This window comes from Antrostomus carolinensis, unplaced genomic scaffold, assembly GCF_000700745.2.
Source record: "Antrostomus carolinensis isolate BGI_N321 unplaced genomic scaffold, ASM70074v2 scaffold18230, whole genome shotgun sequence".
NCBI lineage: Eukaryota > Metazoa > Chordata > Aves > Caprimulgiformes > Caprimulgidae > Antrostomus > Antrostomus carolinensis.
The window spans coordinates 1-12238 of NW_010287916.1; the positions used below are offsets into that span (position 1 = coordinate 1).

At 37.1% G+C, this 12238-nt stretch overlaps 1 protein-coding gene across 1 annotated transcript in view; it reads left to right on the plus strand.

The window, feature by feature from the left end:
* Window positions 1–523: 523 nt before the first annotated feature.
* The window catches only part of EP400 (E1A binding protein p400), a gene marked incomplete at its 5' end in the record, with an annotated part of 34740 nt that continues 23025 nt past the window's right edge, over window positions 524–12238 (plus strand). The window contains 16 exons of the mRNA XM_029084220.1: window positions 524–664; window positions 772–850; window positions 1094–1146; window positions 2273–2330; window positions 3006–3095; window positions 4322–4429; window positions 5194–5387; window positions 5585–5762; window positions 6425–6561; window positions 6944–7113; window positions 7588–7762; window positions 8179–8315; window positions 8954–9140; window positions 10065–10231; window positions 11070–11224; window positions 11747–11971. Of these exons, the coding sequence (XP_028940053.1) occupies window positions 524–664; window positions 772–850; window positions 1094–1146; window positions 2273–2330; window positions 3006–3095; window positions 4322–4429; window positions 5194–5387; window positions 5585–5762; window positions 6425–6561; window positions 6944–7113; window positions 7588–7762; window positions 8179–8315; window positions 8954–9140; window positions 10065–10231; window positions 11070–11224; window positions 11747–11971 (2254 nt within the window). The remainder of the gene's footprint in view (window positions 665–771; window positions 851–1093; window positions 1147–2272; window positions 2331–3005; window positions 3096–4321; window positions 4430–5193; window positions 5388–5584; window positions 5763–6424; window positions 6562–6943; window positions 7114–7587; window positions 7763–8178; window positions 8316–8953; window positions 9141–10064; window positions 10232–11069; window positions 11225–11746; window positions 11972–12238) is intronic.

Genomic DNA, 12238 nt, shown 5'->3' on the forward strand with positions numbered 1-12238 from the left:
ATTCTATGATTCTATGATTCTATGAAATGATCAGTGTGCTTCGGACTTCTGGAAGTCAATGTTTTAGGGCCTCCTGAGCTAAAGGTTGCAATCAGGTCAGTCTTTAACAGCAGTTGACAGATCTTTCACTCATGTGTGTACACTCTTTTTGAACTCATTTCACCTGTCTCTTGACATTTTGTGGTGTGTTTTCTATGACTGCAAATGTGCTGTCTGAAAAAAAGTTTTGTTTTGTGTGTTTGCAGCTAATTTCAGTAGATTTTTTTCTAATTTTTGTATTGAGAGAGAGTAGTTAATGAAGAGTTTCCTACTTCATTGCTTAGTTATAGTTCTTTTCTTTTTTTCCTTTGAGTTTCATGTCTGTTGTTTTACTGGCATGGTAAGAAATAGAAATATTGGAGGTAAGTGCTATATGTGTAAAGCTGTGGTCAACATCTGGCTGCTGGTAACTGCTATAATTTTAAGAAATGCAATGATGTGTATTTCGAGGTAACCTAATTCAGTATCTGTCGTGTTATTTCAGATGGTAAGAACTGTGGCTCGTTATCATGAAGAAAAGAAACTTAATGAAGAGCGAGCTAAAAGGGAAGAACAAAACAAACTACGGCGGATTGCTGCATCAATTGCTAGAGAAATCGAATACTTCTGGTCTAACATTGAACAGGTAAAATACTGACTTATTAATACTTTTGCAGGTCATGCTGTTTTTTTCATCTTAAGTAATTTGTTTATACAATTTAAGTGCTGTATTTGACTTGATTTACATTTCAGGTTGTTGAAATAAAACTGCAAATTGAATTTCAAGAGAAAAGGAAAAAAGCTTTGAATTTAAAGAGATTTTCAAGGAAAGGTAATTGTATTCCATTTCATAAGAAATCCAGTATAAATTCTGGAGCTATTGTTTCACATAATTTCACTCCATGGCGTTTAATCTTGTTGGTGATAGAATTGTGAGGTGCTAATAATAGGCTGTAAACAGATCTGAACTATGAGTTATGGATTTTTTTAATGGTTTTGTGCTATATTTCTTGTGTTTTATGTTGAATGCATTTAAAAGTTCACGTAAGAAACATAAAATTGCTAAATTTTCCAGGTAAGGATACAAAACCTGCAGAAGATTTTTTATTGGAAAAAGAAAGTGAAATGGTAAGTCTTTCTGTTTCTTAAAAATCCCATCAAATTAGTTTAAATACGACTACCTTTGTGAAAAAGTTGTGATAAACATGAAATGTTGTCCTTAAATACATGGTGATGATAAGGAGATTTCTGTGTAGTTACTGACAATTGAAGGTATTGTCATAAGCACAAATACCATTATTTCTGGTTACAAACCACAGCTTTTAATGGGAAGTGGATTGTGGTTGATACATCTCTCTTAAAGGAAGAATTCATACTTAGTGGCTTTGAATAATTAATTCTAAGATTGCAGGACCAAAAAAATGTAGAAAATAATTGCCACACTTCATTTTGGGTAGAAATTTAATCTGTAACCAGGGGTAAACTCTGTGGGGCATGAAAGCACGTTTTCAGCTCCTCAGCTGTGATTTATCTGCTGAGAGATGTAGGTATATGTTTCAGAATGGGTCACACAAAATGAAACTTAAATATCTTTTGCCCTAGATGAAATGAGTGCTAAGACTCTTTAGCTGCATCTGTGCAACTGAAAATAAAATAAGGATAAGGGATTGTTCTGAGTCCCTGAGCCATCTGGCATGGCACAGCTGATGCCCACTTGCTGAAATACTCCCCTTCCACCAAGCAGAATGCCTGCATCTGAATTTCCTGTTAGGAACAAGCTTTAGCATGTGTTATCAGCCAAACTGTGGCCTTGTACTGCCTGCGGGTGTTAATTTGCACAGGCTGAGCCATGCTACAGAGTGTGCTGGACAGCTGAGAGTGAACAACTGGAGGCCTGTACCACGTCCCTTTTTTATTGACTGGTGAAAATTTAATCCTTGATTCCAGCCTGGGTAAAAGTTTTGTGCCCCAACAATGTTTTTAAGGGAAATGGCGTACTATGGCTCTGTGCCACAGCTGGACCTTAGTAATTTGAACCACAAACACTTGAAGTGGCTGATTGCAGCTTCCTTCAGAACCAAAGCAGAGTATCTGTATTTGCTTGACCAGGAAAGTGCTAATAAGTGTTAAGTGTCTATTAGCAAATGCTGTTGTGATTGCAAGGCACTTTTTGCTTTCTTTAAAAAAAACCAAACAAAAGAACTCCCTAACTTTGTTTTCTATGATTTAAAATATTTTAATTGTTTAATGCCAGGGTTGTTCATCATCTGGAAGGAAAAGAAAGGCAAGCGCATCTTTGACTGATGAGGAAGGTAAGTTATTTTTCAAAATCGTGCATCTATAGCATAGTACATAAGTAGTGTATTAAAAACCTGAAACCACAGGTTTTCAGTCTGTTACTGCATGGATGCAATGCTTTTCACAAACCAAATACTGACCCTCATCCGTTTCTTAGAGAGGTTAGATAGTCAGTTTTCCTTAAGAGCTTCAGTGAAAATTTGGAAATAGAATTTTCCCTGAAAATACACTGCCATCATTGCTGGTGGATTTTAATCCTTTCTGTCCTCATTCCTTTGTTTCTCAAACCTTAATAGTGGTCTTAAACTTCTTCTGAGGATTTCAGACTGAATAACGCATCTACTTTAGTTCCTTTCTTGTGATGACATCTGTGTCATGTTTCTGATGAAGAAAATCCCTAGTTCAAAGCTACAGAATAACCTGTCTCTGGTGAACATTGTCCACCAACGCTTAAAAGTTCAAGACTGCCTTTTATCCTGAGGCAGAAATGCTTCTCTCATTTTCACTTATCTTTTAAGTTCTATGTATAGTTGCTTTCAGATTTTTCTTTTTCCTTACTTATCTCATTCTTTTTGAATCCTGACAACTTACAATATTCTATGCTGGCACAGTTCAGAGGCATATAATTACAAAGTTCCTGAATTACTGTGTAATTTGAATGCCAATGTTAGCATTTGTTTTTATTTTAGTTGAAGATGAAGAAGAAACAATTGAAGAACAAGAAGCTAAAGAAGGAAACATAAACCATCAAACCGAATTGTCTAATCTAGCCAAAGAAGGTGGGCATGTAGCTTGATTATTCTCTGTGGTGGGCTCTGAAACAACAGATGAAAACACGCAGCAGTTACTGTGTTTGTAAATAGGGTCCTAGATGAGAAGTTGAGTGCATTCAGATGTTCAGTCATATGCAAACTGTATTTTTTTTTTCTGTTTGGAAAGTTGTAGCGGTTAGTTTATGGGATGATGATGGACATCTGTACTTTATAAAGCAGTACATATACTTAAATAGTTCTCACACAAGTGGATTGAGAAAAACTATTTCTCTACTGAAGCACTGCATTTCTTTAAAACCTCACACCAAGAGACTCTCAGCCCAAGTTCTAGGAGTGCATGATAAAAACTTAAAACCAGAAATGTATCACATTGAACATGAACATTTTATCATCAGCTGGCTTGAGTATCTTGGAAGGGTTTTGTGATACACCTGATAAGTCTGAAAGGGCTCTGAAGTGCTGATCTTGGGAGGTATAAATACTTGCAGATAAGGGGCTTTTAGGGACAATGCTCTGGCTAGCCACTCTCTTTCACTGGCAACATAGCAATAACTGCTGTACTGAGCTTGATGTATGCAAAGTATCCCATAGGGATCACTTCACTTATCATGGTAAAAACCTTGCCTTTTAGAGGCAAGCTTCCCATTAAGTTAAGCCTGCCTGGCAATTAATATGCAGTTTCCAAATCCATTTGTTTGGTCTGTTTGGCAGCTTAGTGGCTGCAGCCAGCTGGCCAGTTGGAAGGATTATAACTCTTGGCCAGTCAGCCAAGTTCTTAATGAGGATGTTTCCTGATTGATTGGCCGCCACCAACATGCACTTTCCTGATTCAACAGATCGGACTAGGGATCGTGGAGATACTGTTTAGTGGGGTTGAGGTACAGATCAGTTTTGGAACTTTGAAGTCTTGAATTATCTTCCAACCACTCAGCTGGATTTGATGCCCTTACCTCCCTAACCAGTGGTTTACTGTCATCTTGTATGGTGGGTTTGTAATATAGTAAAAAGCAAGCTGGGTGAGCAAACTGCTTGGTGTAATGCCAAGTGTTCTTTGTAATCGAGGTCATTAAATAACTATTGCCATCATCCACCTAATAATTACTTCTTCAGTTAACTTCTGATTAGAGAATTGGCTTTATACAATTGTGCAAAATGGAATGAGATTTAAAAAAGTGGTATTGAATGTTACAAGTTTTGATATTTTTAAACTTACATCATTTAATGACCTTCAGCTGAATTGCCTCTGGAAGATTTACTAAAGATGTATGAAGGTGCCTTTGCAGAAAATTTTCACTGGCCCCAGCCGAAGCCTGACAGTGAAGAGGATAGCAGTGAGGAAGGTATATTACTTTTTGTTTAGTAGAAGTTGTGCTGACTTACAATGTGAAGTAAATTGATTGGCTCTTCAGGTCTCTGTTAAAAGACATTTTATACTAGGGGAAAACAAATGAGTGAATCACATTTTAAAAGTTTTTTAAGTGAAGAAGAATGTTGTATACAAGAATGAATGGAAAGTACAGTGGCTTTGTTGCTAAGAAATTTTCTGCTTGGAATGATCATTAGAAAAATTAGATTTATTCCTGTTATTACTAAATATTTTTTATAATGGTCTGTGAAGAATTTCTTCCTTGTTTTTTAAGTTTTTGGTTTAAGAAAAAGAGGGTATTTTGTCCCTGTCTTAAACTCAAGATGTTTGAGATTCTCAGGAACAATAATGAGCTGTAGAAGAGCCTCTCTACACTGGAATTAACAGCACACTTCATGGCTAACTATTATTACAGAGTTGCCATCTGTTTTGTACTAAAGTTATGATAGAATTACATATTTGAGGATAAGTTTTAGGTAGTATGAGAGAGCCTCCCTAGAACTTGTGAAAAGCTAATGGTTATGTTAGCCTAGCTAGTGTGAATGTCTAGAACATGTTTGTGATCCTGAGCATGGGCTATTTTAATTTTAGCTTGACTAGCCTTAAAATCATAGAATTGTTTTTAAAGGTTAGCTGCCTCCTTTTAGACGCCTGTCTGAATTCTAGCAATCTCAGTTCCTTCGTGTAACTGCTCCTTAAGTTTATTTTAAATACCAATGTAATTTTTCTCTCTCATAGAAATGGAAGACCATATCTTTGATAGGGAAAGTCCTCAGAAAGAAGTTGTCCTCATAGACTCCCTTCTCAGCATTGACCAGTACAAGGGTATAGATAGATCAAGTCCTCCAAAGAAGCATATGCGAGACATAGCAGAAGTTGCTGCTGCAGCAGAAATGCTGTTACCTAAAGGCAGCTCCAGGATAACAACAGCGGTAAGGCTCCCTATTTTCTGCTACTGTGTGTGCTTACTTTTACATAAAGAATGCTTTTTTTTTTTCATGATTTTGCAGATTTTAGCAACAAATTACATGAAATATTTTCTAGTTATTGAACTATAGAATGGTTATGCTTTATGACATGCTCTGTGATTGTAACTCAGGAAAAAAGTATCAAATCATTCACATTACAGGTAAAATACAATACTCCATCGCTACTGTATGGGCCTCTCAGAGAATATCAAAAGATTGGGCTGGATTGGCTAGCAAAGCTGTACAGGAAGAATCTCAATGGCATTCTGGCAGATGAGGCTGGGCTTGGAAAAACAGTACAAATTATCGCCTTTTTTGCTCACTTGGCTTGTAATGAAGGTAAATTACTTTACCTAATAATTTTAGACAGGTACTGGGCCAGCGTTATCTTTGTGAATTGTAGCCTGGGGTCACTTTTTTTTTCTGCTGAACTGTATCAGACTTTAGTTAATGCACAGAGTAAGATGATGTCAGAAAAACTTTCTTAGGTTGTGTGACATAGGGATGCCTTCTTATCAAGTATACTGTTTGATCAATCTGCTGTTACTAGGTGACAAAATTATTCTGAAGCTTAACTTATTAGTAAAAAAAACACTTACAAATTGTTTAATGACCAGATGACCAAGGTAGTTAAATTCAAGGCGTAAATGTGAACAATTTGATAAATGTGTCTTGTATCTCATCTCAGATATTACTAATAGTGTTGTTGTACTGAGGATGGCTTAACAACAGGAGTAAGGCAAAGCTTGTTGTGGAGGTAGTATCTCTTATTCAAGTAGTTGATGTAGTTGAGGGAAAAATAGATATTAGGTGCACAGGGGATACGTGAGGTCTGAAAAATAGTAAAGAATAGCTTGGTCGTTGAAATACCTCTGTTATTGAGTCTCTCTTTTAGTGATGAATTTAGTGCACTGCACTTAAAAAATTAGGGGAGAATATGAGCCACATGAATTGTCAGGAGTCTCTTTCTACTGTTAACTGCTATGTTTCCCCTTCTGTAGGTAATTGGGGCCCTCACCTTGTTGTTGTACGGAGCTGTAACATATTGAAATGGGAGCTGGAACTGAAACGCTGGTGCCCAGGGTTGAAAATACTTCTCTACTTTGGCAGCCAAAGGGAACTTAGGGCAAAAAGACAGGTACTGCATTTTGCAACTCTTACACTGTTGTATTTAGCATTTTAGATGGTAAGACTTTTCCTTTAACCTGCATTTGTCTCTGTGTTCCTTATGTCCTGATGGGATATGAGAAGTTTTTCACACTACAAGTTGATTTACAAAGAGATTTGCACCTAATGGTTCTGTATTTTCATAGGCAGTTTTGGAACTCCTTGGTATTGAGCACTATGTGCAATATTTAACCTGATTTTTGAACTGACTCTAATTCAAAGGCCAAGACTATCTTTTAGAATGCTTTTGATCTTAGCATTTTTCTTTCCATAGTGAAGAAATAGCTGGCTGTAAGATACTTGAGAGTTCTGCCTTAACTTTTCTGTCTCTTCCTCTCTTTCCTTTTCTGTAGGAATGGACAGAACCCAACAGCTTCAATGTGTGTATCACTTCCTACAAACAGCTGTTCAAAGGCCACACAGCATTTATGAAAATGCGATGGAAATACTTAATAGTAGATGAGATGCAACAAATAAAGAACATGACTGAGAAACACTGGGAGGCACTTTTCAGTCTCCGCAGGTATGGAGCAGAGCATTGTTTTCCTGCTGTCAGTGAGTTTTTCTCTCTTCATGTCACACAGCTCTCAAGAGTCTTAACAGAAAAGCATTAAAAAACCTTTTGATTGAGTCTACCCAAATTCCTGTGCAATGTGCATCTATAGCAGTACCTTTAGTTGAAACAATTGGGATTCAGGGACATGCTCAGGATCTTTCTGTTGCCACTGTTTTAACACTAATTCTTCTGTGCTGATACTCTGCTCCCAAACAGATCCCCGTGTACATTCTGGTTGTCTGCAATGAGGAAGCTAGTTTGGTGGTGTATTCAAGCTTAAAAAGAGAATTTATTTTAGATTTAATTTTATTAGCACTACTTACTACCTCTGTGTGTCTGACAAGCCTAAAGCTACAGTAAACAGTGTTTGAATATTGGTGTCCTTTTCATAATGATGCCAGTTAAATGCTGTATCAGTTAAAAATCTTTTATTATTCACAGCCAGCATCGTTTGCTTCTGATAGACACTCCTTTGCATAACACATTGATGGAGTTGTGGACCATGGTACATTTTCTGATTCCGGGAATTTCTAGACCTTATCTAGATTTTCCAGTAAAAGCAGCTAATGAGGAGAACCAGGATTATTGCCATAAACTGGTCATCAGGTTACACAGGGTATGTTGTAATTTTTTCTCATCTGTCCTACTACAGTAGTTAAGATGTTGGGGGTTTAAAAAAAAAAAAAAAAAGGCAGAAATGAAAACATGTGGTGATGTGTTTCAAATCAAAATTTCTGGCTTTTCTTAACACTTTGTTCAGTTCAGACAAAGTCCTGTTGAAAGCATATAGTATGCTGTATCGTATGGTGATTTATTTTAAAAAATAATATCAGGCTCAGATTTTGAAGCATAACATGCAGAAATTAAAGAACAAATTAATGCCTATACAACTGTGTGTATAGCAATATGGTTAGATATGGCATATGAGGTTTATCATACCAAACATGAGGTGTGAATAGGTTTAGCTTTCTGTTGTAGAAGTGTGTCTTTGAAGTGAGAATTTTTTTTCCCTTCAATTATGAAATGTTTCAGATGATTCAACCATTTATTTTGCGAAGATCAAAGAGAGATGTTGAAAAGCAGCTAACAAAGAAATACGAACATGTGCTGAAGTGTCGTCTTTCTAGTCGACAAAAAGCTATGTATGAAGATGTCATATTACAACCAGGGTAAGGAGTTAAAACTGTGAATAAAAAAGACTTAATTTTTGATGCTTAAGCAAGAGGATAAATGATTGTCACAGTTGGAAGTGTTGTAGGTTTTTTTCTGAAATTTTCCGTTATAACCAGTGAATAGAATGTGATTACATTGTAAACTAAAATTCCAGGCAAGTGATGCTATGGGCCTAATAAAAAATCTGCATTTACCTCTGGAACCTAAAAATCAAGTTGTAATGGTCAGGTTTGCTGCTATTTTGTTTTAAGATTTGTCTCTAATGAGTGGTTCTTTATTTCTTAAAGCCCAAAATGTTCCTCCTCCCACCCACCTACCCATTTACCTGTGCTGTGTTAGCAGGTGGTTATTGATAGGTGCAGGGATGAAACAGAAACAAAGCAGGTAGAGGGTAGAGAGCTGGTCAGGTTGTATTTGACTGTAAGGTAGCACTGGTCCTTAAGTGTCATGTTTCCAAGTTTACATGTGGTACAATGCTACTTTAAATTCTCTAGAAAGACCTAGATAAAATCTAAGCTTGTTTTAAGACTTTTGCATAACTTATGGCATTGCCCATTCTCACCTTGATGATTTAGGGACATCTCTGTAAAAGCTGTACTTAAATTAATGTATTTCTCTATAAATTATTTGGTAGAACACAAGAAGCCCTCAAAAGTGGACACTTCATCAGTGTCCTGCATGTCCTGATGCAGCTGCAACGGATTTGTAATCACCCTGATCTAATAAACCCCCGGCTTTCAAGTACCTCTTACGTATCAGAAACACTGGAATACAGAACTGCATCTCTGGTATTGAGTGCCCTAGAAAGAGATATTTGGAAGGTGAGTAGAAAAGTAAAGTATTTTTTCTCACTTAGTGCCCTTGTAGAATTTCAGTACTTAATACTTTTTTCTTATATATCATAAGTCTACCTGAAGCAATTCACTATTCCATAGCTATACCTACCAAGCACATACTTGCTACATCTCTTTTTTGTGATAGTATTTTGAGCTTTTTAAGTGGTTCATAATCAATAATTTTTCATGAACTACTTGGTGAAAGAGAAATTAGCTTTGCTTTCATCGTACCCATGCTTGCAGAAGTTTTCTGACACTGAAAACACTCTGGATAGCACATTGCTTGTTTACAGCGTTCTGTAATTTTCTTTCTGCTCTCAGTAGCTAAAGGAGATCAAGACTTACTGTTTTTCACATTAGTACACTTCTGTCAATCCATTTGAAGTACCACTATTTGTATTATCATTAAAGAAGTAATCCTCCTCTTTGAGATAATAAAAATAAGTAATTGCATTAGAGAGAAGTATGAGTAATGGAGCAGATGAGATGATCTTTTTGATTGATCCTATTTCTGTCCTTCATATTTTTCTTCTGCTAAATTATATGTGTGACTCTATAGTTTGGCATTTGAAGTTGATAGTTAACAAACACCTTCTAAGAGTTCTGCTTAATTCTTTGGAAATTATGGTATATGAATATAGTGTATTGTTAAATGTGACTTGCTTTAATTTCCATAACTGGCTAATTATTTCAGTTCTTTTTCTACTGATGCTCAAAATGGGATTGTCATCTTAAGATATATTTCTAAGGTTTCTAGACTGTTTGGCTAATAATTAATAGTTTACTAATTAAACTTACAGCATTTATTTCAAGTTAAAAAGTAAAATATACAAAGTAAATTCAGCATAGAACATAGAGAGGACTTAATTGTTTGGGTCATCACATAAAATAAACCTTATTTTACAATAGGAATCAGACCTGTCTCTTTTTGATCTCATTGGAATGGAAAACAAAATGACTCATTATGAAGCACAAATGTTGCCAAAACAAAAGGTTACTAGAAAGTTAATTGAAGAAATCTATAGCTCCCCTCCGCCACCGGCGAGGCCCAACCCAGTGAAGCTCAAACCAAGCAGGTATGTGCCACTGCCCTCCTTTTAAGCTACAATTACAGGAGAAGGAAGCTTTGTTCCTATGTTTATGGAGTTCTGTCTGCATCTCTGGGAACGTCATTCACACAAAACCTCAGACTGGACTTTTTGCATTTTATTATTCTGTCGCTTTCTTGTTTAACCTTGAAAATAGGGATTCTATTTTATTATTTTTTTGAGGCAAACAATTCCATTTGAAGTTTCTTTGTGGATTTCCCATAGTTTTACTTCACCATCAGATGAATTTTATTCTTGGGGTCCTTGTTTATGGCAAGGGAGTGTTGTTTTGCAAAATTAGCGTGGAAATAATTCTTCGAGACTAAGCTGGGCCTGTAGTGTTAACTGTGCTTGCAGTGTTACAAGAAACATATGGAGTTTTATAGCAGTAAGTTTTTTAAGAGTATTTCTCTCCTAGTAAAGTAGGGATCTCAAAGTAATGTGGAACTGTTTTTCTGATGCAAAGGAGATGCCTGGTGACCTGCAGGCATGTTGATGTGTCTCTGGAAATGATACGAGAGCCCCATTCTTTTTCCAGATATCGGGCTAGTCTGTTTAAGCTATTTGCTGTTATTCTGATGCATCCTGCATTAAATTGGATGCATGGCAATGAAAGTTTTTATTCTTTCTTGGACTTGGCAAAATGACTTTATAGAATGTCCACATGTGAAGTTTACTGAAGTGATGAGTCTTGCCAGGTTCAGCCATCTGCGAGGAGATCAGCATCTGATGTGATCGGTTTATACTTTCCTCAGATGTCAGAGTTTATTTTTAAAGGCCAGACTGTGATCTTCCTATAGACTTTGACTTTTCATTTTCTTTTCAGGTTGTTTCAACCTGTTCAGTATGGTCAGAAACCAGAGGGCAGGACTGTAGTTTTCCCAAGCACTCAAGTACAACGCACGGTGACCACAGCGACGGTAACTCAACAGGGACAAGTGCGAGGAAGATCACCCATAGCTACGGTGTCTTCAAATCAAGGTAGGAGAGTTAGCACTAGCTTGGTTACCTTGAACCTCTGCATAGATAACACAAGTTAGTCTGTTAATAGAACTCCTTTTCCCTCTAGCTTAATGGTCTAGAATACTAATGGCTTAAAAATACCAACAGACTAATTGCCAGTAAATTTCCTCACTAGTTTCTCCAGTGCAATCTGCCAGTATAATGCAAAAGTAAGCTTTGTGTAACCTAACTGTTAGCGTATGGAGTAAATATGGCACAGTTGGTATTTAAACCCTGATCACGCGTAATGTTCTGTCAAAGATGGGAAGTTTCAGTGCTTTTGTGTATTTATTTAACCTTTAAACAATGCTTTCCGCATATATAATGTTGTAAAAGTAGGATGGAGTAATAGGTGTGGATAGAAATCCCAGTCTGTAAGGACAAGCCATTCCTGTAGCCATTTTAATATCCTGTTGGAAGGTTTCTTTTTAATGCAGGTTGTTTAAAAGAGCGGAGTTAAAACCTCTAACAGCTTGCACAAACAACCCTTATTGATTGCAGCCGCAGCAGCACAGTTTCAGACAACTCAGGCTTCCACCAGTGCTCCAAGACACCAACCCGCAGCGACCTTCACCACAGCAACTAGCACAGCCAACCCTGTGAAACCGCGGGGCCAGACCTCGGCGCTAGGCCAGGCCCAGCCACAGGCCCCCCCGCACACCATCCAACAGAGTGTGCTGCCTCAGAGGCTGGTACTGACCTCTCAGGCCCAGGCACGGTTGCCTAGTAAGTGGCCTCCCCTTTCAAGGTTTCTCCCACCTTTGTACTACAACGAGGTTAAGTTACTAGGCACCCTAAAATGTGTACAGAATCGTTGTTTTTTTTTCACTCTTCTGATTAGCCTTGCTCAGTACGTTGCTTATGACCAAGGAAAATCGAAAATTGGACAAGAAACAATAGAATTGCTGTGGACATACATTAGTGGTGTCAACTTAATCTCCTATTTCTGCATGTTTCTTCTGCTGGCAAGACTTCCTTCAGACCAAATGTTTT